We start from the raw sequence: 24123 nt of genomic DNA, 5'->3' as shown, positions 1-24123 counted from the left end.
CTCAGTGAATAATTCTTTTCTGAACTTGGAGAAATCAAGTCAACAAAGTCACTGAAAGTTTCAAGTCCAGCTTGAAGCCAGAATGCAACCAAGCATTCATTTTTGCCACTGGATTTTTATCTTTGGTTAACAAAGTCTTGCCCAGGATGTTGCTTCTCGTCCTGTCTTTGCAACCACAGCAGCCGCAGATAGCCCAGCATTAAACCCTGGCAAAAACTGGTGTGATTTCCTCAGTGCTGAGTGTTTCACGCCAGCTCAGACTCTTGTGGACCTTTCTTGGTTCTCTCTGTACAGCAAGCAGCTTGGTAGGTAAATGATTTGCACTGCAGTCTTTGTGAATAATCAAGTGTTAGGGGTTTTATTCTCATCCTTGCGTTGTCCTTGTTTAACTGATGAACTTATGTGTCGTTTCAACCCATTGAAAATAGGAATATTGCAAAGTTGCCAGTATCACAAAATAGCTTGTGTAACAACACAAGGCTGTAAGACTTGCTCAGTTATTCCTTGTTTGAATGAAAACATCTTCTAAGAACACAAATCAAAATCCAACGCAAACATTTTCAGTCGTCGAAGGTCCTTCTGTAATCATTAGTAGATTGTTCCTGGGTTCCGTTATCATTATTGTTTTAAACAGCATTGGTCTATTAAACATGAATGTAAATAAAGAACAGAAGGAAAATAATGCAGTATTGAAATGAAACTGGCCATTCACTGTGGAAGACCGTATGATCACTCCAGCTCCAGAGAGGTGCGTTACTCTAATCAAGATGCTTGGAGAGAGGATTTTGGCAGAGTTAAATCGCAGATTATTCTGCGCGCCTGAAAACCTCTGGTGCTTGCTTAGATGGCGAGACATGGGACGAGCTGAACCATGAACCTGAACTAACATCATGAATTCAAATACTATTCATTATTGTTTCTTTTTCTTCATCTTTAAATTTTTCCTTCTCTTTGGACAAAATAGAAGATGTTAAATGTAGCATTTGAATTAATTTCGGTGTTCCCGTTCACTGGTGTTCAGCTGTAGGTAAATAATTGTTTTTCCTCAGAACATTTTTATCTTGATGCTTATTCCAGTCTGAATTGCCAAAGCTGAAGGAAGACAGCTCTGGTGATCCCTATGTCGGGGACACACCACCTTGCTGAGCATTTGCTTAGTTTTAAATCTGAAAATCATCAGGGTACAGCTAAGAGGCTGCTCCAGGGTTTTCTTAATCTCCTTGACTTTTTTTTTCCCCATAACATTCAACTCAGCTTTTACTTCTTAGGATACCTCTGAGGGGACCTGAAGCCCAAGAAACTCAGACATCCTGGGCAAATGAAGGTGAAACAAGGTGTTATTTCACAGGCAGGGCTTGTGTTTGAATGAAATGCTTCAAAGATATCCCATTTTACACTAAAGGTCATTTTTGTGGTCTGATCTTCAGTGTGCTTTTGGTTGGCTTGGAAGTAATTACTATATTAATCTCAAAAATGTTGTTGTCCTTGTTGAAGTCCCACTCGCTGAGGATGGCACTGGGAAGCAGCAGGTGTCTTATTTTTCTTCAACTGGGAAAAGACTTTAAGTTCCTACAGAAAGAAAAGTCCTGAAGCATCTATTCTATTAAAACCAAGCTATTTCCCTCTGAAAACTACAGCATTTGCTTGCAGGCGGCAAAAGTGTCCCAAGTACTTGGTGTCTGTTGCTGTGCTCAGGTGTTTGATCCATCACCGCGAAAGCAATGTGGCGTGTCCTTAAAATGTCCTTTGTGTCCCCATGGCTGTCAGTTCTCCTTCCATGGAGCTGAGGAGTCAGCACAATCTTAACAGCAAGTTTTCCTGAACTGCCAGTTGCCTGTGCGTAAAGTGTAGGAGAGTCTGGCTCAAAATCTGTGCTAACCTGTGCTGTTGCCATATCTCTATAGTTCTTCTTAGATCAAGTTGTTTTCCAAAAATCTGGAAACAACACTTAAAATCCATTCTATGGATCTGTGAAAAAGGGTAAAAGATTTCTCTCATTTGTGGCTGACTAATAAACCTAAATTATCTCTGCATTGGTTCCTGGTGTATATTGACATAGAATAAAACTTGGAATGTTTTGCTCTTAATACTGTATTTTTTTCTTTGATAAATTAGAGTCTAAGATGGTGAAAATATAATATTTTTAAATCCATTCTAAGGCTGCAGTTCTGTGGCCCATTATGAAATCAGTGTGAGTAGGAAGATGTTCTTAAAATCACGTTAGGATTTGCCCTTTCAAAAGGAATGAGCAGTGCCCGTCTGCTATGCGCTTATCATATGATGTCCTTCTGCAGCACATCTGTGCCTGAAAGAGGTTCTTAGTACCTCAGCTCTGGTATTTCTGTCTCTACATCACTCTACAGATAAGTATATCAGTGCAATGTTGATATTGCTGGCTGTAAGACGCTCAGAAGATATCCAATTTATATTTTGCAGGCCACCTTACTTTTGAGTCTTATCCTTTTAGCCCACAGTAAATTTGGAAGTCTTGGTGGTGTAAATTAAAACACTGCGTGCTTCTCCGCTTACACCAAAATCTGCATTTTCTTTTAACAGATAAACAATCAAATATTGTATGGAAGAAGTCACCAGAATGCTTCTGCAATCATTAAGACTGCCCCATCAAAGGTCAAACTAGTTTTCATACGGTAAGAACAGTTCTCATCAAAACATTTGTTTGCATTTTGACCTATTACAGTACATATTTAGCCTGTTTTGAAAATACTGAACTCACTCAGTTCTCTTTGAAGCAAAATAACCTTTTCCTTGACTATTTATCTCAGGACTGTTGAAGAGTTCTTCTTAATAATGTAAAAAAAAAAAAAAAAAAAGAGGTCTAGTGTCATTGAATGCCTATTTTAGGGTGTCTGCTGAAGACTTGTCCCTCTTGGGTTTGTGAGCACCCCGGAGCTTCTTCCCCCCAGAACTTACTGACATGCTTTAGGTTGGTTCTGCCAGCACAAGGACAGGGTGGGCAGAAGGGAGTGAAAATGGGGATGTGGATGGAGCACATGGAACATGGGCTGGGTGGGGGTGTGAAGGACACTTTTGTGTGGGCGTCAAAAGAGGATTTAAAAGGTGAGCTAAGGCTTATTTTTACAGGGGGGGAGCCTGGCTTTGACAAGGAGTGCTGGGATGGCTGATGTAGGAGGGAATATACTAAAAGAACCTTTTGTCTGTGTAAGAATTACATGTGGGCATCTTTTTCTTCAAGCATGGAAATGTTTCCTCTTAGTCTGTATGTGAGTGAAGGACACCTCCATGCAGTCACTCTGTAGTTTGGGAAGTGTAACTCTTGTGACCCTGAGCAGGAGGTCTGGGAAGAAGCTGCCTCTTTCCCAAAACTCATACATAATCTAATAAATTAGAATTTCATAAATGCATCTATGCCAGCTGTGACTTTCATTGGGCACTGATACCCATGCTGTTTCCTAATGTGATCTTCCCACCCACAGACATATCATACTTGATATTGTTTTATATTCTTTGCTCACACAAGCTTACCTGTGAACAATGTCCTAATCTGTGGGTGAATGCAGATAAGTGTGTACGTTTCCTTGCATGGCTCTGTCTGGTACAGCGTACACAGAAGTGATGGAAGAGCAGCATTAGCACCATGAGGAATGAGATGCTGTGCTTGGCAGCACAGAGGATCTGGAGGAGATTAATGATTTTGCCTGCAGCTCCCGCGTTACTTTCCCCAGCTATTGAAAATTAAACGTCATGTACAACAACTCACTCACCATTACTTAATTGTATGTGGAAAATGCATCTGGTTGGAAGCTCCAGAGGCAGAACCACAGCTTAAGAAACCAAAACCCAGGGCTGGTTTTAATTAATGCTGCCAGGCTTCTTCCAACGTGCCCTGCAGCACTGAGCGCTTTGCTCCACAGAGCTGCCATGAAGTGTGCGTGTTAGTTCATGTTTCCTCATGGATTGGAAATCCTTGGTGTGTATTTTGTATCGTGTTTAAGACATAAAGGCCATGTAAGTTCTTTGCCACAATTCCCCTTGTCAAATAGTCCATGCAGAATTTCAAGGGAAAAAGTTGAATTAGTGATCATAATTCATAGATACTGGAAATATCATTGGATAAATCTTGTCTCTAGAGGTTGGGGAAAAAAAAGTTTCCATTTTTAAGTGCTGCTGCTGAGGTTGTAAGCTTACGTCTTCACACTTCCCAAGAGCACACGTCTTGTTGCTGCTCTCGTCACACTGACAACTGATGGGTCTGTTCGCTTGACCTGAGCAACCATTTGAACAGCAATGAGAAGAAATTCTCCCACTGAGAGAATGTTGTTTGTAACTAGAGCGCTGCCTCTAGCACAGGGAGGAAACTGATGTCACCTTCTTTGTGATGTATGGTCAACTTCCCGTAGTAAGAGGGACATTCCAGAATTTTAGCAAAGCTGAATTAAACTTAAAGGTGAATTTTAAGGAGAGATGAGAATAGTTTTCTCATCGCAAACTCTATTCCATGAGCCCATTCTATTTTGGGTCTTCCCATTCCTACACCTTAGACCACAAAGCCAGTGGACATGATTGACTGAACACACAAACCAAAAGACTGTGCCAGTCCCAGAAGTCTTGTCCATGGTGCAGTTTAGTAGAAAAAGCTTTTTCTTACTTTTATCAACTTACATAAAACAGGGGTGTTGAAATGCCACTATTTAATGCATTGTGGTGCCAGCTGTAGCAAATAATAGCAGCAACAGGCATCTTGAATCTCCATCCATCCTGTACGTGCACATGCACTCTCTTTTCCGGCTGAGAACAAAGCGCTGAGTGTAGCAGACTCGCCTCTCCTGGTAGCTTTGCCGCTTGGCTGGTTTCGGATACAGTCCTCTGGACTCTAATGATGTGGAAAGATCAGGATACCGTTACATTTGTTATGCTTTGAAAATGAGGAGGAACCAGTTGCAACAGAAATATTACTTTCCTCCTCCTGAGCGCTGTTACCCGTGCAATTGCTTTTAAAGGTAGAAGGATAACTCAGCCAACATGCATCCTGGAGCACACAGTGAGAAGAGGCTACAGCTCACCATAGCAAAATAATGCAAGTTGTGACATGGATTTGGTCTTCTTGTGTATGAAGGTATTAATATTCTAATTTCACCAGTGAAAGGCCTGAGTAGGTTATTGTTTTTCAGAAACACATCATTCTGCAGCCTAAAATGTTCCTGCATACCTGACTGAGCTGACCTAGGACACAAAAGCAGAACTGTTGGGACTCTTGGGCTATTACTACAAAATGCCCTGTTTGATATCCTGAGGTGTTATTTTCCTCAGATGAAGGATGTGCAGTGATAAGCATGCTGCTTTACACTTTGAAGCAGGAAATGGCATCAAGGTTTTCTTATTTCTGGTGTTTTAGTTCTTGTGCAGGGCAGGGCGATGTTTCCATAAACTCTTTGATCAGTTACGAGAGGAGCCCAGAAATTCCTGGGTGCGGAAGAGCCTTTCCGTGAGAACTGTAGTATCTGTTGTTAAATAACTCGGAGTTTGTTGGGCCTGAATTTATTTTTTTCTAGGAAAAAATAAAGAATCATGGAATGGTTTGGGTTGGAAGGGACCTTAAAGATCATCAAGTTCCAACCCCTGTGCCAGGGGCAGGGCCACCTTCCACTAGACCAGGTTGCTCAGAGCCCTATCCAACCTGGCCTGGAACACTCCCGGGGATGGGGCATCCACAGCTGCTCTGGGCAGCCTGTTCCAGGGCTTCACCACCCTCATGGGGAAGAATTTTGTCCTTATATCTAATATAAATCTCTCCTCTTTCAGTTTAAAACCATTACCCCTTGTCATATCACTACATGGTATTGTAAAAACTCTGTCTTCAGCTTTCTTGTAGGTCACTTTCAGGTACTGAAAGGCCACAATAAGGTCTCCTCAGAGCTTCTCTTCTCCAGGCTGAACAACCCCAACTCTCTCAGCCTGTCCTCATAGCAGAGCTGCTCCAGCCCTCTGATTGTCTTTGTGGCCTCCTCTGGACTAGTTCCAACAGGTCCATGTCCTTCTTGTATTGGGAGCCCCAGAGCTGCAAGGGGGTCTTGCTGAAGTGGAGCAGAGGGGCAGGATCATCTTTTGATGCAGCTCAGGATACAATTGGTGTTCTCAGCTGCAAACACACATTGCTGGGCCGTGTCCAGCTTTTCATCCACCAGTACCCCCAGTCTTTCTCTGCAAGGCTGTTCTCCATCCATTCTCCACCCAGCCTGTATTTGTGTTTGGCATTGCCCAAGTGCAGGACCTTGCACTTGGCCTTGCTGAACTTCATGAGGCTTGCACAGGCCTACCTCTCCAGCCTGTCAGGGACCCCCTGGAGGGATCCCTTCCTTCCAGTGTGTTGACCCCAACACACAGCTTGGTGTCATCTCCAAACTTGCTGAGGGTGCACTTGATCCCACCGTCGATGTTGCCGACAGTGTTAAACAGTGCTAGTTCCAATACCAATCTCTGAGGAACACCGCTTGTCACTGGTCTCCACTCAGACATCAAGTCATTGACTCTTTGAGTGCGGCCATCCAGCCAATTCCCTATCCACCCAGTGGTACATCCACCAAATCCATGTCTTCAATTTAGAGACAGGTCGAGGTAGATGACATCAGTCAGTCTTCCCTTATCCACCAACACTATAACCCTGTCACAGAAAGCCACCAGATTTGTCAAGTATGATTTACCCTTAGTGAAGCTATGCTGGCTGTCACCAGTCAGAACCTGAGGGAATGGCAGGAAGATGTGCCAGGAGAGGTTCAGGTTGGGCATTAGGAAAAGGTTTTTCACCCAGAGGGTGCTGGACACTGGAACAGGCTCCCCAGGGAGGTGTCATAGCCCCAATGCTGTCAGTCTTCAAGAAGAGACTGGACAACGTCCTCAGACACATGATGTGGACTGTGGGGTTGTCCTGTGCAGGGACAGGAGTGGGACTTGATGATCCTTGTGGGTCCCTTCCAGCTCAGGACATTCAATGAATCACCTCCTTATTTTCCATGTGCCTCAGTGTAGCTTCCAGGAGGAACCACTCAATAATCCTGCCGGGCACAGAGGTGAGGCTGACTGTTCTGCGATTCCCCAACTCTTCCTTTTTTCTCTTTATAAAAATGAGGGTTATGTTTCCCCTGTTGCAGTCAGTTCAAACATCACCAGACTGCCACAGTTTCTCAAATATGATGGATAGTGGCTCAGCAGCTTCATCCTTCAGTTCCCTCAGGACCATGAAACAGAAAGTGTCCTCAAACTTTTTGACTTTTTACTAAAATCCTAACTTACGGTCTGTGCCATAAAAATCTATTCACTCTTCTTTTTTATAGCCAGGTAGTGTTACAGTTGCATCCCCACCCTCTCCTGGAATTTTTGCTGATGAGATGCAGTGCAGTAAGTGCAGGCATCCCCTTACATTTGAAGGCTTCTCACCGTGGTTTATAAGCATCTTTTCCTCAATTAAGTTGACAATGATTATTTAAAACAGTTGATTTTGGCCAGATTCCAAAATATAGGTCTTAACACAGCACAGTTTCCCAGTGGTCTCATTAATTACACGAGCTTTTAATAGCATCTAAAAGATTTGCAGTTGTAGTGTCACTTTTTTTTTTTTTTTTTTTTTTTTTTAAGATTCAGTGCATCTCGTGCTTTGTAGCCTTCTATGGTAACAAATTTGAAAGCATTTAACCTGCTCACCCAGTTTAACAAACAAACAAACCCATTACCCGAGCACGGCAAGATTTTCCTGCCATGAAAAGGCTCGGTCCAAGTGCTTCCTCTGATTAGTGTCCAGTCAGGTTGTATCTGACCTCAAAGTCTTACAGCTGCTGCGTTAACTTCCAAGCTACTGCGACAAATAACGAGTTCTCTTTTCGATTTCTGAATATCAGAAATAAATAATAATTTGCCTGCAAATTTACAAGGAGTTTTGCTGTGGAAGCACTGTGGAATTCAGTGGCCATAGGGCACGTAAAGGTCTTAGTTGCGTTTTGAATTCCTTGGTCTGAATCTCCAACAACAGGAATCTAAAGAAGGGACTTATTTCTTGTAGAAGTCTGTGTGCCCTAGTTCTCAAAATAGAATGGGTTTTGTATCCACTGTTGGTTTTGTTCATGCGTTATAAGTCCGTCCTTCTAAGACGCATAATATTACAATGTAATTAGATTTTACATCTGTAGTAGGAAATCCAGTTTATATCAGAATGCTCTTTTACAGTGAGAATTTTATGATTCAGCAAATTCAATGTTTTTTCCATGCTCAATTAACTGCCTTTAATCTCTTTTGGTGCTGCAGTGTTGGTATAATAAGCAGATCAAATATAGTTTGAATGCTTGAATCAAAGCAAAAGCTGCTGATTTGAAACCATCATCCCATTGTATTCAGTTCTGTGATTCATTCTTTGGTATACCTTCATTCCTGAAAAAAAAATAATGTTTTGTGCTGTGATGAAACGTGAGAAATGCTTTAAGAATAAAGTAGGGTAGGATTTTGCTCATTTAAATACCATCTGTTTACTGTCCACAGTCGTTTCTTTCATTATTGTTGCTTTTTGGGAAAGGGGTTGTAGCTGCTCAGTGAAGCCCACAAATCTCTCACCCGACCCCTCCTTCTGTTTCTAGGTGGAATTGTAAACACTAATGTCTTGTTATTGACGGTGACACGCAAAGGACAGAGGTCCTTCTGCTCTGAAGACCAGTAAAACCAGGGCAGCGACTGGGTTGGCTGGTTCTGGGTACTGTTTAATGCTCCCCACAGTTGTGACTTTGTCTTTGCTCTTTTAGAGCCTCTATAGGTAACATTGTATGATACATGCCAGAATCTCAAACACTGTCATGCTTTAGAAATTACTTTTGCTCTAAGTTTGTTCTAACTTACATAATTGGTCATATTTTAAAAGTGTAAACTCTGTTTTTGCTTGCTTTGATTCTGTAAGTTCTTTCATGTGGGAAAGCTTTAAAAATAAGCTCTTGCCAGACACTGTGTGTGCAAGTTGGAACTTTTCCTGTTTTCTTCAGAGCTGTTTCCTCCGTGCTGTCATACACGTGTGGGAACAAGTGCACGGTTGAGGAAGTTAAATAATTCAGGCTCTTTCAAACCTTTGATGACCTAAGCTGCAGTTTATATGAACATTAGTTGTTCATTTAAAATAATCTGTATGCATTTGGCTCTCATGTAGTTCGGAGTGGATGGAGGGGAAATGGAGAATGAGGCTGTTCTTGGTGTTAAATAGGAGAGATTTTTTTCAAGGTTTACAATACAAAGGTCATGTCTCAACTCAGCTGAAGGGAAAATTCAGCATGTATTTTCAGGGTGCAACTTCCCCACAGCTTCTGTTTTCCAACGCAACCTCTAGAGGAAAACAGAGATGAGAAAATAGGAGATCCTGACTTGATCTTTCTTTCAGTGGGAGTCCTAAGGGTCACCGGGCAAATGTTGTTCATTCACTTGATCTGCAGAGCTGTTCCACCTAGCATGTCACGGAACTGCGTACAACCTATTGCGTTTTTCTACGGTTTCCTGATGTACTTTGTATTCCCAAAAAGCATCCACACGCCCTTACAAAGCTCTTGTCAAATGATCTCTTAGTGTGGATGATGTGTGTAGTTGCAGATAGCTTGGCGGGAGGTTCATCTCCCTTAGTTGAGACCTCTAGAGATCATCTGGACTCATGTGATTAATGAGCAGTTGTCAGGAACCTCCAAAGAGCAATTCAATTAATCCTGTCCTAAATCAGGTCATTCAGATGCTGGGATGGATGGATCGCACCTTCTGAGTGGATCTGGTTTGGGATTTGTCTTGAATTTGCACTGATCACAGGAGAAGTTTGGACACTATCTTAGGCAAGATGCTGAGCTTTAGACAGGTTCTGAATCTCATTCAGCATGCTTAGCAAGGATTTCCATAATGTTAAGTGACAGTGAGTTTATACCATCGCAAACCTGAGAGGCATAAGAGCAAGTAAAATGGAAAACAGACAACGGACTCAAAGGCAAGACTTACAAGTCTGAGATTGATGAGCAAATGAACAACAACAAAAAAAATGGCATATTGCTCTCTTTAGTGTTTTGTTGTTGTTTTGGGGGGGCTTTTTTGTACCAGGTGTTTATGGTAGTTGATTATTAGTCAATAATAACTCTATTTGTCTTTGCTTAAGCTGCACATCTTCCCCTTCGTCAGAGCTGCAGTTGTTAGATGGAGGAAAACATCAGACGTTCTTCTCTTTGGTCAACGAGAAAGGACGGGGAATATCCAGGGGTCTAGTTTAGACTAGAAAGGAAGACAAATGTAAAGTACAGCAATCTAATGAAATAAATCTGAAAGAGGGGTTTTCTAAACTTTAAAAGAGTCTTTGCCAGATACGTGTTTCCTTGCTCTTGCTTCCCATGACCCTTTGCAATGAGGAAAGTCCTTGTTTCTGCAGCATCGAGCTGCAGTTGGTGATGTTGATACAAGCAGTAGGCACCATGACCTCTCACAAGGTCTAATTCCCATTTTCACTCAGAAACTCCTCCTGAGAGGTTAGAAGCAGTAGAAGTATTTGTGGGAGGAGCAATGAATTCCTTCCCTATGCAGTTGTAGGTAGCTGATGGAATATCAACAGCTCTCTGATGCCCGGGTGAGGAACTGAGCTGTTGTCCCAGCACCTCTCACAAACCAGTATGAGAGCTGGAACGAGTGGTGGATGTTTTATCGTTCCTGCAGATAACAGAGGGGGAGTGTCTGCGCCTCCCGGCTGCATAGATTAAATTGTACGTTGCTTTTTGTGAGTATGAAGCCATGTCTTGACTGCGAAGGGTTTAGACATCATAACCTCCAGCAGTATTGAGTTCTGGTAACTGAGAGCAGCTTTCTCGGAGGTGGTTCTGTAGCAACTATTGGCAAATACGCTGAATGCTCATTTGCAGCCACTGTGATTTGAATAGGATGTTCAGACTTCTAAGCTGTCTGCTCCTGCATCAAAAGAAAACGATTGCTCCTTTTAGTTGTAAATAAATCAGTGTTTTTGTTGAGGATACTTATGGAAGTGGAGAGCAGAAAGAGCAATTTATTATTAGATCTGTCACTTCAAAATATGTTCCCACTTTGATTCTGCTTTGAAGCATTCTTCTTTGAAGCAGCATTAAAGTATTTAAATATGTACGAGTCCTAGCAGCAGGAGATTGCAAGTTGTGACACTTTGTAACCTTGGGTTTTTTTTTTTTTGCATTTTTTTCCAGAGAATTAGTGTAAGTGGTTTTCTTTTGTTTTTTTTTATTGCTTGGAATAAAAATGGCTGTCGATTTAAAACTGCATAAAAATGTTTGTCCAGTAATTGGAGAAAAAACCCAACAACCATTTTGTGTGCATATATGAAATAGAAACTAGTTTGTATAATTAATTACACCCCAATTTGTTGTGCAGATCAGGAAGCTTCTGTCTAGCAATTTTTAGAATATTTCTTACGAAGGTTTATGTGTAACTTCTTATTTTCAAGTTTGCTTCTAATGGCAAAGTATGCAGTGTGCATTGCAAGCTACAGAAGTACTGGGAGTTTTCACACTGTTTGTGTTTCATATGAACTACTGTCAGAAAATAAACCTCTCTTTAGTTAATAAAAATTACCAGGTGTCTTAGACACCTTCCATTCGCTGGTTTATTCTTAGAGGTTAGAAAAACAACATAATTAGAACAATGTCTCATGAAGATAAGAGGAGGGAAAAAATGCCCTTGCTTAATATGCCTTACAGGGTAAAATGCGCTTGGAAATTGCGAAATGCTGCTGAAATTCATGGGCTTGATTCTGTGCATTCCTCAGATTTGTGCCTTGGTCGTGTGCCCGTGTTTGTGCATCGGGGGCCGCGCTGGTTCTGCTCTTTATGTCGGTTCTGCTGTGAGCGGGGCCGAGAACAGAGCCTGGGAGCCTGTACAAAAAACAAACCCATTCCTTTGAACCGTGGGGCTGTTTGGTTGAAGATAAGCAAATGAATTCACCAACCTTTGCCTGCAGAATTTCTCATTTCAAATGCCTGTGACTGAGAGCAGCGTCGTCTTGCAGCGATCATAACATGCTAGCTTCATGTGTTTAACTTGTGAGGGGATAAAATGAGGATTTTTTTTCTTCCAGGCACTTCTATAAAATATTTTTCAGCACGCGTTAGTCTAATATTTTATTCCAGAAATTAAAGAGGAAAAATTGTACTTGTGTTACAGTGACCTGGAAGGTAAATAAAACCAGAAATCAAACCCACTGCACGAGGAGTCGTTTCCTTTCATCTCGAGTTGTGTATCTGCAAAGCAGCCGTGGTGCAAGTTCCTCCTTGGCCTTGTTTTGGCTCTGTGGTATTACTGAGTCTTTAGCAAAATGAGGTTTACTTCACATTTCTGACTTTTGTTCACCCCCAAAATAAAGAGGTGCATCAGTACAGTTTTGAAAGCAAAATTTGGAGTATTATTTTTTTCATATGCCTCAGATTTGCCTTAAACAATATCACTAAAACCCTGTTTTACTAGGTTCAGTTTTACAGAGACCAAAAAAAGGCAAAGCGAATTTCACAAGCCAAAGAATTTTAACGGGCAGTTGAGGAAAAGCTTTAGCAAAGTAGAATGCTATCTAATTTTTTTAAAAAGGCTTTCGAAAGTTACGAAGTAATCAGATGGCAACTTGGGAATGCATTTTAAAGAGGATAGAGGAAAAGATGCCATACATAATAAGCATCTTTGAAAAATAATGCAGTTTATATGAAGGGGGAATCAATGTTAATCTGTTTTCTAGAAGTTCTTCCAAGTTTTTACATTGAATCTTTTAGAGAAGACCATAGCAAATATGAACAGAAAAGAAAAAACAATCTCCTGCATTGAAACAGTTATTATATTTCAGTAATGTGCATATTAGACTATAAGCAAGCAGTTAACAAATGTAGACACTATTAGAAGAGGATAACGAAGTATTAGCACATCTGTTGATATGTAGGGACCATAAATTCCAGCTGCATCCTCTGATAATCCACACAACATTAGATTTCCGAAGAATACAATGTCAGTACATCCCAGATGAAACTCCTGTGGTCCCAAGAATGGCTGTAATCTGTTTGCTAACAAAGAACAGAAGCAAAAGTGAAATGCTTTTCTAAGTTTTAACTCCTGGGAAGAAACAGTTAATTTTTATGGTAGTAAGAGTATTTTCTTAATGGGCAAAACCAGCTCAAAAGAAAAGTTTGGCCTTGGTGGTTTAGTGTGTAATGTGCTCCTGTTTGTTTGTTTTGCAGAAGCGAGGATGCTGTCAACCAGATGGCTGTTACTCCTTTCCCATTGCCTTCCAGCTCCCACTCTTCTATTGAGGTAAGATTTGTGCCTTTTTTTTTTTTTAATTAGGGATTGCTAAATTAGACCGATTAATCATCATTAGCAGTTCATTATAAATTCAAGCACCTTGTCTAATTAAAGCCTGAATAGTAAAATGCGTTGGATAGGAGTGTGACCTAATGGGCATGTTTTCCCCTGTCTCTTTTTTTTAATTGATCTCATCATTGCTCAAAGGGCTGGCATGGCATTAACAACAGGTATTAAGCAAGTTATTGCTGTACAGGAGGAAGAGAAAAAAAAAAAAAAAGGAGCATTTTCCAGGGAAAAGCTCCCATTTTTGAAACTCCTTTTCCCCTGAATACCCTGCCATCAGCATCTCTGAAAACAAAGTAGGGATGACCAGCAATTAGCTATGGTAAAAGAGGTGCCAGTGTGCATGGGTTGCATGACAAGAACCCCTCAAGACCATCCCAGCCTACCTGAGAGCGCTGGTCCCCCACTTGGTCCTGTGCCCCAGCATCAGATTCTTATTCCTGCTTATTTTCTTCCCGGAGGAGCAGACAGGGCCTGTTTAAGCACTGAGCTCTAGTACACAGTGTTGTAGCATGCAATCATCCAGTGCAAAAACCTCCTTAGTGTATAGTCTTCCCAGTGTTTTTCTTCATTATCGTTTCTACCTCAGCCCCAGTGTGGACCAATTGCTTTCTCATGTACCATGAATCTATGTGGTGTCACCACGTTGTTATCATTTTGACATCTCGATATGGGGTAACTAAATTTTCTAGATAAAGTACATGGTTAGCCTTGCTGTTGCTTTTTAATTCTATTTCTATTTGAGCTAATAAAGCAAAAGATGTTTTATAATTCAATTGGGGCTTGGTCTTGCCTTAAATTGATAAATTCATGTGCATTGAACTCCTGGTATTTCAATAAGCACCCAGGTAACACTGGATGAATCTCCTGTTTGCATGCTTGCTATCACTTTCCAGGTTATATTACGCTTGCATACTGGGGTAGTGCTGAACGGTGCAAGAGCTGCTCAGTTTTTGTTTGGATCTGACTCATTTTTGGACAGTGCATTGGTTTTCCGTTCCCTCCCCCACAAAAGCAGCATGTTCCAGGTGCAGCTGGTGGATTGCAAATTACTCTACAATTTACAGAACCCAAGTTCATTTTATTTTTGTTGACTCTTTAATACCTGCGTTTGTTCCCAGCTTTATTTAATATTTGTGCATTTGGGATGAACCAGGACGCTTTGTTTAGGCACATTCTGTGCTGTGGACAAATGACTGAAATTAGACTCTACCAGCAGAGGTGGATGCTTGTGGGTTGAGTTTCATGCGTTAATGACAAGCTCTTACTATTTACGTTGTATTTTTTTTATAAGTAAATTCGGGTTTTTACTTCTAACTAGTATGTTTTTATTCCATAGAATAAATATAACCCAAAGATACCCTTGTTGTATTTACATTGCTTTCCTTTGCCAGCTGTTCCCGTCTTTAAATGAAGCAAAACAAAACTGACTGTGCTTTATATCTTGAAATAGCAAATAAATATTTAACATTGTGTGTTACATACGCTGTACATGAAACTGGTCAGATCATATTAAACAGCCTGGCTAGTGTAACAGAATATCAGGGTGCCATAGTTACCATGTACTATTGTGTTCATTTTCTTTATCTTATCTCTTTATCTTAAGGTATTTTAATATGGGAAGTGAGAAACTGTAAATATGCCTTAAAACAGGGTCTTGCTCCTTTGCATGGAGTGCAGGACAGGATAATACTACATTGTGCTGTAATACTGAGGGCAAGCCACCAGAAGCAAAGTGTATTATGTATTAATTACTGAATGGAACTTTTTACAAAAGGATATTTTACATCAGAAAGCCACAGAATTGAGGTATTCTGTGATGCTGAACAGAGCGGGCCTTTGCACGAATGCAGAGGTGCTTTACCTGCTGAAGTGGTGGCTGAGGTCAGAGTCCTGTTTAAAAACTGTTAATCAATCATTTCTACCAGGATCATGGTGCCACTGAACCTGCAAGTGGCGAAGAAGATCCGAGTTTGGAAGTTGTCATAAAAAGCCTGACTGACGAGGAATCCAACAAAGCTGTAAGTGACTTAAAGCAATATTTAATGGTGATGAGAGCTTAGGAAATACAGGCTCATTGCCTTGATTTGTTTTCTGTCTGCCTTTGTGTTGGAGTATTACGGGACATTTTTGTCAAATATTATCCAGTACGTGTAAGAGCAGAATCAAGCTTTTAGCTTTACCTACATAGACTGTTTTTGTAAGCTAACCAGTCAGTGTAATTTGTTAAAATATTGACATAAGAGATTTTAATGTAGCATTTTGGTCTTCTCTTGAGCTCTTTCTCAGTGAGAGGGATTCAGTTTCTAGTCTTGCTATCCGTATATGACAAACTTCAGAAAAAAGCGTGGTCTCTAAATCATATTTATATTCATAGCTTCATAAATTCTAAGGCCAGAATGTCTATTATCATAATCTAGTCTGGCCTCCTGAGTAACACAGCTATAGAGTTACTCTCAGTAATTTCTACATCGAGCCCATATCCTTCTGGTTTAATGTGGTACTGTCAGCGTGCATGGTAATAAATACCGAACTTCTCACTGATACAGATGGGGTTTTCTGTTGTTTAATATGTCAGGATTGTGCATTATCAGAAATCTGAAAATCCTTCAGGGCGTGGCTCTGATCTCTTTTTTTGGACTTTCTGTTAAAAGTTTAAAATGGAAAACTACCAAACATGCTGCAAAGTGACTAACCTGAAGGTACAGAAAATTTGCTGAGACAGTTTTTATTTTGTCCAGCACCCCCCTCCTTTTCCCAGGAATGTGTTGGCTGAGACTTGCGGTGTGTGCACCGTTCATTCTGCTGCCCTCAGCTGCAGAAACCTCACATCTCTGGATTTTTTTTCTTAGATGTCTTCTTCCTGCTCCATCATGTCTTTTGCAAAGCGCATCCTGGGTTTTGCAAATATGAATTGAATATACGTCATATTCTGTGGCTAGTAAATATTTAATTAAAGAGTCTATGAACTCCAAGACTTAGGAAGTGTCATGTGCTGTTCAAACGTCAGAATTAACCACCCATGTAAAATGGGTTGGTTTGTGTTCCTAATGGATTACAAAAAATTCGAATTATTTGTATTGGGTAGCCCTGTGCAGAATCCTCCTCTGATGCGCTGGAATGTAAATGAATCAGAGTTTTATTGTATGTATTTACAGGTGTAATTCATCTGGGATTATTGCTGTTCTTGCTCAACTTGGCAAGAAACTTTTGAGGGATTACAAGGCAGTATGAAAAATTGCTCAAAGATTCAAGTGGATAAAAATATATAAAACGTAGCGTACAGAAATGAACTCTTGGTGTAGGATATTGTGCTGTGCAGCTTTTTGAAAGGTGTTGGAGGAGGCATCAATTTAATGGAAAAAAAAAAAATTGCAGTAATCCAAGATAGGTGTGGAGGGAAGATGTCACTGGATCAACAAGGAACCCAGAATCTGTGGGTAGCTTCTTTTCAAACTTGAAGCAAGAAGGAAGGGAACTGTGGAGCCAAAGGGTATAGGTTACAGTATATAAGAAAAGAAAGATAAGAAAAGATAAGGCGTTGGTCGTAAGAGTTGTCCAGAAAAGTAAGAGAAGACAAAGGTGTGGATTTGTTGAACACCTCTAGGCAAAGAGAATGTCACTGTCATGCTTAACTTGGTTCGGACAATGAGAAAGAAAAATAGCATCATGGTTGCGACTGCAACCCCATTCTGCTTCACTGTGGTTGTTGAAATTCTTAGTCATACATCATGAAAAATGAGGAATGTAAAAGTCAAGAAATAAGATCAAGTTCACTGAGTAAATAAAAAGTATGTGTTTATCGGCAACCATCTTCCACAGGTATGTACAGCTCAAAGTACAGGCAGGGTGTCTGACCGAGTGACAGCTCTACTTAAAAAAAATAAAATCAAATCATTCTCCATTCATTTGTTGCTGATGAGTTTGTCAGTCTCTCCCAAGATACTTTTTGTTGTCACTTCATCACTTTAAAAAGTATAAAGTTATTCAATGGACATCATTGCAGACTTGGATGATAAGAAACGGGGAAAGAAAACAACTTTATTTCTGAACTGGAGCCAAGGGAAGTGTTGGGCAAACTCTTTGTGCTTTTCAGCTGAGATGTGAGGTGACCTGAGAGAAGGGGGTGGCGTGCTGAGGACTCCTGAAATATCTTGCTTTCTATAAGGTGTCCTTGGAAACGAATTGATATATGGGGGCTTTGAGATGCTCTCGAAACTTTTAACTTCACAAAGGTGAAAACAGCTTGAGCAGCGCCGTGGCTGCCCTGGCAGGATCTGTAGGTAATTAGTGTCCTGTAGGTGGGATAATTAAACTCTTGTTTGGGATTTGAGAATGGATTCGTTTTCCTTAAAAGTTCAAAAGTTGGAACAATAATTTGCCCTTGCCAAAAGCAGAAAACTTGTCCTAGAAACAGTGACAAAGAGAAGGGGCTTCATAAAAATGCTTTTGGATGCACTTGAGGGAATTGAATAAGGTTAAACTGGTCAGACCGCAATGACAAATGCTGAGTGTACAACTCATTGCTTGGGGGGGCTGGAAATATTTATATTTTGTCCACACACCCTCTAACATAGTCTGAGTTAAATGAAGAAGGTTAAAGAGATTTCAAGATGATGCTTGGCACTTACTTGATGTGTAAGATGAAGTTTCAGATTTTAGTCACATATCAGAATGAAAAAGGGAAGTGTGAAATATTTCTTTTATTGCTTATGAAGACGATCTCTCATAAAATGACAGAGCAGTCTTCCCATTTCTCCCCTGACACCTCTGATAATACAGTGAGATCACCACTTTATCTTTTTTACTTGTTATCCGTTTGGATAATTGTTACAGTTGTGCAGATACAGCAAGCTGGGAAAAAGTGCAGGGGAAAAAAAAAACCTGTGGGGCTTGGTGTGATGTAACATAATAAAACTTCAAGAAACAAGGGCAGTATTCTGAAACTTGGTTACCTAAAATTTTATTTATGTATTTTTTAAATTGTCATCTTAACTAGAAATACTTTTGAGATGCAGTATATTTGTGTTGTCTTTTGAAGCTGGTACTCAGCTTTTTCTGAAAACTAGGTTATTTATCACGTTTTTTTAGCATGGGGTAAGATAACTAATGCTGTGATCAAAGTGGCCTAAGATGGGCTAAGAGCACACAAGGGGAGGACCCTATAACCTTTTTTTTTTTTTTTTTTTTAATTTTTAGGTTGTGAAATGTAAAGCTGAGAAACCAGTGGTGGCAGATCAGCAGGAAGTCGTGGAGCAGCTCCCAGAAAATGTATGTGTGTTTATGTTAACCAATAAAGAGGAGTGCTGGGGGCTTGATCTAGTTGAAGAGTGAGTGATTTATGGGGGGAAGGGGTTAACTGGGGAGACATTTACATAATTTTATTGTGGGAAATCTTTAAAAAATGTCTTGCTTCTCTTTATGTATGTGGAAATAGTCACACAGGCTAATGTCAAGGATTTCTCTGCTGTTGAAAAGTAAAAAAAAAACAAAAAAAAACAAAAAAAAACCCAAACAAACAAAAAAACACCAAAACCTACCACATGTTCTTTTTGTATGTGAGGCACAAGTGAGAAAAGTGAAGTCCTGTCCCTATGTCCTACATGAGCATTTCTGGAATCATACTTACCCAGTCATCCCAATTTTCTATTTATTTATGAAGAGAATGTTTTCAGTTCATCTGCGCTTACTGCTTGTTCCCCTTCTATTGACTTAGTGGATTTGGTAAGGTATGATAATCAACAACTAATGATGATGTCCACAGAACAGGCCTTTCTGTGATTAATCTCTTGTACTTCTGCTTTGCTTTTAGGTCCTCAACCAGATCAAACAATCCAAATCTTCAGCAAAAGTACCAGGCAACCTACAGGAGATACCCCTGGTGCCAGCACCGACATATCTTTCTCCAGAGGCAGAAGTCACCAGCCACAGTATGAACTAGTTATTTTTTCCAATAATAGAATGTATATTTAGTACCCAAACCCAGGATGGATTTTTTTTCTTTTTGTTTTTCCAGATAACTTTTGCAGAGATTTTCCCCTTTGAGTATTCAGTGACCTATTTAATTTTATGAGGTGTTTGTATTTTTCTCTCATTTTGTAGTTTTTGAAAGCTTGAAGATGTCATTGCTTGTTTTACTTGACTTTTATGTACAAAGACATTGTTCCTTGTTTTAATTAAAATAAAAACAGAAGGAAAGGCAACCAACCTGGGATGTTCTGTCCATTCCATGGTGCTGGGATGTGACCTTATCTGTCCTGAATGGAATACACCTTGCTGTGATGATCTGAATTGTACAGCTTATAACTGTATTAAATGGCCTCCTAGACATTTACTCGGAACATTTAATCCCAGAACTCTGAAGTTGTTCTGATTTAGAGACTTTGGAAATGACTCAGAGTAGTCTTCTAGTTAAATTTAAATTTGTGAATGTGAAGAGCAAAATATGGGAGTTTAATTAGTTGCTCTCGTACAATTTCTTTCATTGTTCATATTTTCTTGATGAATAGTGTGACTTATTTATTTACTTTTTCATGTTCTTAGGTGTCTTTCCACCCCCATTGCCTGTGGATCCAGCTACATGTCCTATAGTTCCAGGGCAGGAGATGACTATAGAGATATCTAAGGGTCGGTCAGGCCTGGGCCTCAGCATCGTTGGGGGGAAGGACACCCCACTGGTGAGTTCATGTTAAACCAATATTTACTGTCTCTGCTAAAGAATAGGAGACAAAGGCAAAGAAAACATAGAAACTAATGATGCTGTTAATCTGTAATTGCTCTAAAGAATTGTTCAGTACATGAGGAGAAAACAGCTACTACAATCTCCAATAGCACATTGGTAATTTTGCCTGTATTGGATCGATTGTTTTCTGTTCCTGTTTAAAAAGAAAGGTTGGCATTTCAGTAGTGCTTTCTGCTATGGTCAGAGTTTACAAATATGTATTCCTTTTTAACCATTGTGAGTCAAGTTTCCAACAGGTAAGTTAACACTGTGGTTGGACTAGAAATTAATATCACAGAGGTAAAGCTGCTTCAGCAAGGTTAACACCTCCATCCTGAGAGTCTAAATGCTTAGTAGCTGTTTAGACAAACTGTGATTTATCTCCCTGCCAGCAAAAGCACTTGCTGAACAGAGGTAAACCAAAGGTAATCCTTTATTGTTTTCTGTGTCTTTTTGCTTAATCTTGCTCTTGGCTATGCTGTTTTTTAAGAAACTATCTTCAGCTAAATTAAAATGTATCTGTTCAAGTGTAAACTCAGCAAGTTAGTTATGCTAAACCCTTCTCTGCCTCAGCTGTTGACGGTTCCACTCAGCTTTCCTTTTAAGAAATGCTGTATTACAGTATAACGGAAGGTCAGATTGTTTATTTTAAATGTCAAATTCAGTTCTTTCAGTAAACAAGTCTGCTGCAGAGGTGTCTTTACTGGCTTCTCCTGAATCCCCTGCCTCAGGGACACTTCAGGCAATAGAGCTGCTCTCTTACATGCAATTGTTCTCAAAAATATCATTAAGCAATCAAGTGCTGGGAGTATCCACAGCTACAGACACTTGTAATGTAGTAATCCTCTTCTAGACCCAGAAAAAAAGAAAGAAAAAAAAAGTAGAAGTTGCAAGGAAAAACAAGTTTTGTTTTCCGAAGTGTAGGCTGTATCTTTTACAGTATTAAAGCTGAAACTGGAAAAGGTTCAGCTTTTGGTCCCATTTATCCAGGTCTCCTATTCCGTAGCATTTGGATGAATTGCTCTGTTTCACATGGAGATAGATCTGAGTTATGTTGAAGGCTTAAATCAACCTATATGGTTTTCACTCTGTTGAGCCATGCGCTGATTTGTACCCAGTCCCTTTTTTGTCAGGCTCCTTAGTGTTGAGTAAATTCGAATAAGTTGTTCAGCATTAGTCATCTCTCTGCTTTTTCATTTAACTGGAATTTGGAAATAGTACGTGGCACTCGGTCAGACACGATCTGGTACATGTCTTTCATGAGATTTCAATATAAATAAATGAAAATTGTAAATATCTACTTTACAGAGCAGATGAGAAAAATGCAAAGGATTTTATTCTTTAAATTGAGTAAATGGTTTTGGTTAAGTATTATGCTTTCATTAGTTTATTCATTAAAGTGTCCTCCTAGGAATTTATTTTGAGAACTTACGCACTTGAGTGCAGGAACTGAGATTCAGGACAGGAGGGAGGTCCGACTTCCAACATTTCTCGTCCTTGCATTACAGGACTTACCAAAATGAGTCTCTCTTTTTTTTTTTCGTATTTCTGAATTTGCTCATTCGAAGGCAAGCAATGTTGTTTCACAGGAAACAAGTTGCTTTTGTGAAACCACCATCTAATTTGATCATTTACCATGTGCAGAGACCCTCTCCGGGATTCTTTCCTTTTTTGTCATGAAGGCAAAAAATTCTTTTGTTCAAGAGTTTAAATGAAGTTCACATAACAAAATGAAGGAGGGGTAAAAGAAAATACTACTTGGGACTGTAGGAAAGTTTCTGTCTCTGCTTTTGTGAACTAGAGAGGAAATATGACAAAATCAGGTACATGGAGCTGAGTGATGTGTCTTGTCATGCTCTGCATCTTTTGTTTATAACTGGGGGTATAGACAGACATCTTTTATGTTTCTTAAAAAAGGCAAAATAAGTTGACTTACAGCTTCACTGCTTATAGATGTGTTATGCTTATGTGCCATAGAAGTTCATAATTTCCAAAGGTCTTGTGTGGCAGAAATTGTGTATCCAAGTCCCACTGTTTTCTGCATTGCAGAGGAATTAAAATGAAGCTATAATTGGCTTCAGCAATTCAAGGGGTGTTTTTTTAGTGATTTTTGAAGTGGGAATTGTCAGATTAAAGTCAAAAGGAATGGGAACAGCACTGTTCATAGACATCTCTGCAAGCACAAAGCAGGGATGTCGTCCTCTGTGATCGTGTGGTTCAGATGGTGCACGCAGACGATAGACGTGAGATGCTCTGATGGGACCATGGAAATGTGCTCAATCAGAGACAAGCAAAGGTGGCAAATTAGGAGTGAATCTGCCAGAGCCACAAACAGCTGCAGAGATTTTTACCCTTTTGTCCTCTGAGAAAACTAGACACGAACACCGGGTTTCTTCCTCCCTTTTCTACTGCGGTATCTTTATTTTGTACCTGTGTGGGTGTGTAAGTGCCTATGAAATGATCCCAGTTCCTGAGATCGCAGAAGTAATTTATTCGTATGGGGAGTGGAGGGAGGCTGTGCCTTGATAGAACTTACCAAATCTAAAGGGACTATGGCAAGAGTATAAAGGCCTCATTTATGTGGTATTAAAATTCACTTGATCTAAAAATATTTGAGTTCTAGTAGTCAACACTGGTGCACAACAACAGCTCAAGTGTGATGGGAGAAGTTCACTCAGAATATTTTATATCTTTCTTAAACACATGATGTACAGTCCCAGCTTTTGGAGTAATAAATCTGGCATCCCGCTAAAGGGATGCAGTGCCTCAAAATGAAATATAGAGTGCAACTCTTGAGTCGTAACCTTAGGAATCTCATCAGAAATCACCAGCTAGCGACTTGAAAAATACAACCTATGAGCAGGGAGGTTAATTTGTTCAGGAGGTTGGAAAGTGATGCCTTAACCCCTGTGAAATGTTTTTTGTTGAGAAGATCACCATCCCATTAAACTTGCAAAACCTTTCAAGTTGCATGTACTATAAGCAAGGGCTGTGGCTGTGTGCTTAGGGGAGCAGGAGCACATCAACTGGAAAGATGAGCTTGTAGAAGAGGCATGAGGAAGGAAAGGGTGACCTTGAGAATTGTCTTCATGTCGTTCATCTTTAGGCTGCTATAACCTTAAGCAGTCCTATTTCATTCAATTCTAAGAGTCGATTTTTATTTTGATTTTCACTGTCTTTCATTTCACCTTCCCCCGTACCCCTGAGTGAACACAACACATGGCCTCTGCTCTAAAGCAATTAAACTGCAGAGTGGAGCTGGCTGGGGTACAGGGCTTATATTTGTGAGAAGATTTTTTTGGTTTGGTTGTAGTCCAATCAAACTTGTAAAAGTAACCTCAGAGTGGGATTTTTTATTTTTTTTTTAAAAAGTCTTTTCAGAAACATCCCAAAATGAGGTTTGAGGCTCTCACTCTGCTCCCTAGGACACCGTCCTGCCCTCTCGTCCCCCCGCTTGCTGAATTGTATATAAAAACTTGTCAGCTCCACCACTAATAGCAGCCATAAACCTGACAGAGATGTCATTGTCACTTGGCAGCTGTCGCTGCTCCCAGGGCGCCTGAGCCTCTCCAACTGCAGGGCACCGATATTCGGGGATGCTCAGCTCTGTTTGGGCTGGGACGCAGCTCCAGGAGCTGCAGGCGCCGCCGACCCCAGCACTGGGCAGACACCGGTGCCTGGACTGCCAGATCTGAGCCCAGAGACACTGTGGCTCTCGGTGACACATGGAGCTCAGCTCTCGGACTGGGGTGTTCACAGCAGCGATCCAGCCCTGGCGTGGCCAGCTGGGGCCGTGTGGGACCGGGATGAGTAACTGTCGCTGCAGGATACAGGACTGGCAGAGCTTGATCATCCAGGTGTTCACCATAAATTTAGGAAAAGTTCCTCAACTGTTCCCCTTTTGGTTCATGGCATACAGAGGGCTGGAACAGCTCTGCTGGGAGGACAGGCTGAAAGAGTTGGGGCATTCAGCCTGGAAAAGAGAAGCTTCGGGGAGACCTTATTGCAGCCTTTCTCTACTTAAAAGGGGCCCATAAGAAAAATGG

General features: G+C 40.6%; 1 protein-coding gene across 7 annotated transcripts in view; it reads left to right on the top strand.

Annotated features, from left to right (window-relative positions):
- The window catches only part of PATJ (PATJ crumbs cell polarity complex component), a 145646-nt gene that overhangs the window by 92802 nt on the left and 28721 nt on the right, over nucleotides 1–24123 (top strand). For all 7 annotated transcript variants that reach the window (XM_065842696.2, XM_071810103.1, XM_065842693.2 and 4 more), the window contains 6 exons: nucleotides 2557–2648; nucleotides 13227–13299; nucleotides 15285–15377; nucleotides 18556–18627; nucleotides 19169–19286; nucleotides 19900–20033. In XM_065842696.2, the coding sequence (XP_065698768.2) occupies nucleotides 2557–2648; nucleotides 13227–13299; nucleotides 15285–15377; nucleotides 18556–18627; nucleotides 19169–19286; nucleotides 19900–20033 (582 nt within the window). The remainder of the gene's footprint in view (nucleotides 1–2556; nucleotides 2649–13226; nucleotides 13300–15284; nucleotides 15378–18555; nucleotides 18628–19168; nucleotides 19287–19899; nucleotides 20034–24123) is intronic.

This window comes from Patagioenas fasciata, chromosome 6, assembly GCF_037038585.1.
Source record: "Patagioenas fasciata isolate bPatFas1 chromosome 6, bPatFas1.hap1, whole genome shotgun sequence".
NCBI lineage: Eukaryota > Metazoa > Chordata > Aves > Columbiformes > Columbidae > Patagioenas > Patagioenas fasciata.
The sequence above is the reverse complement of the archived record's forward strand: the minus strand, read 5'-3'. Positions and strand labels throughout refer to the sequence as shown.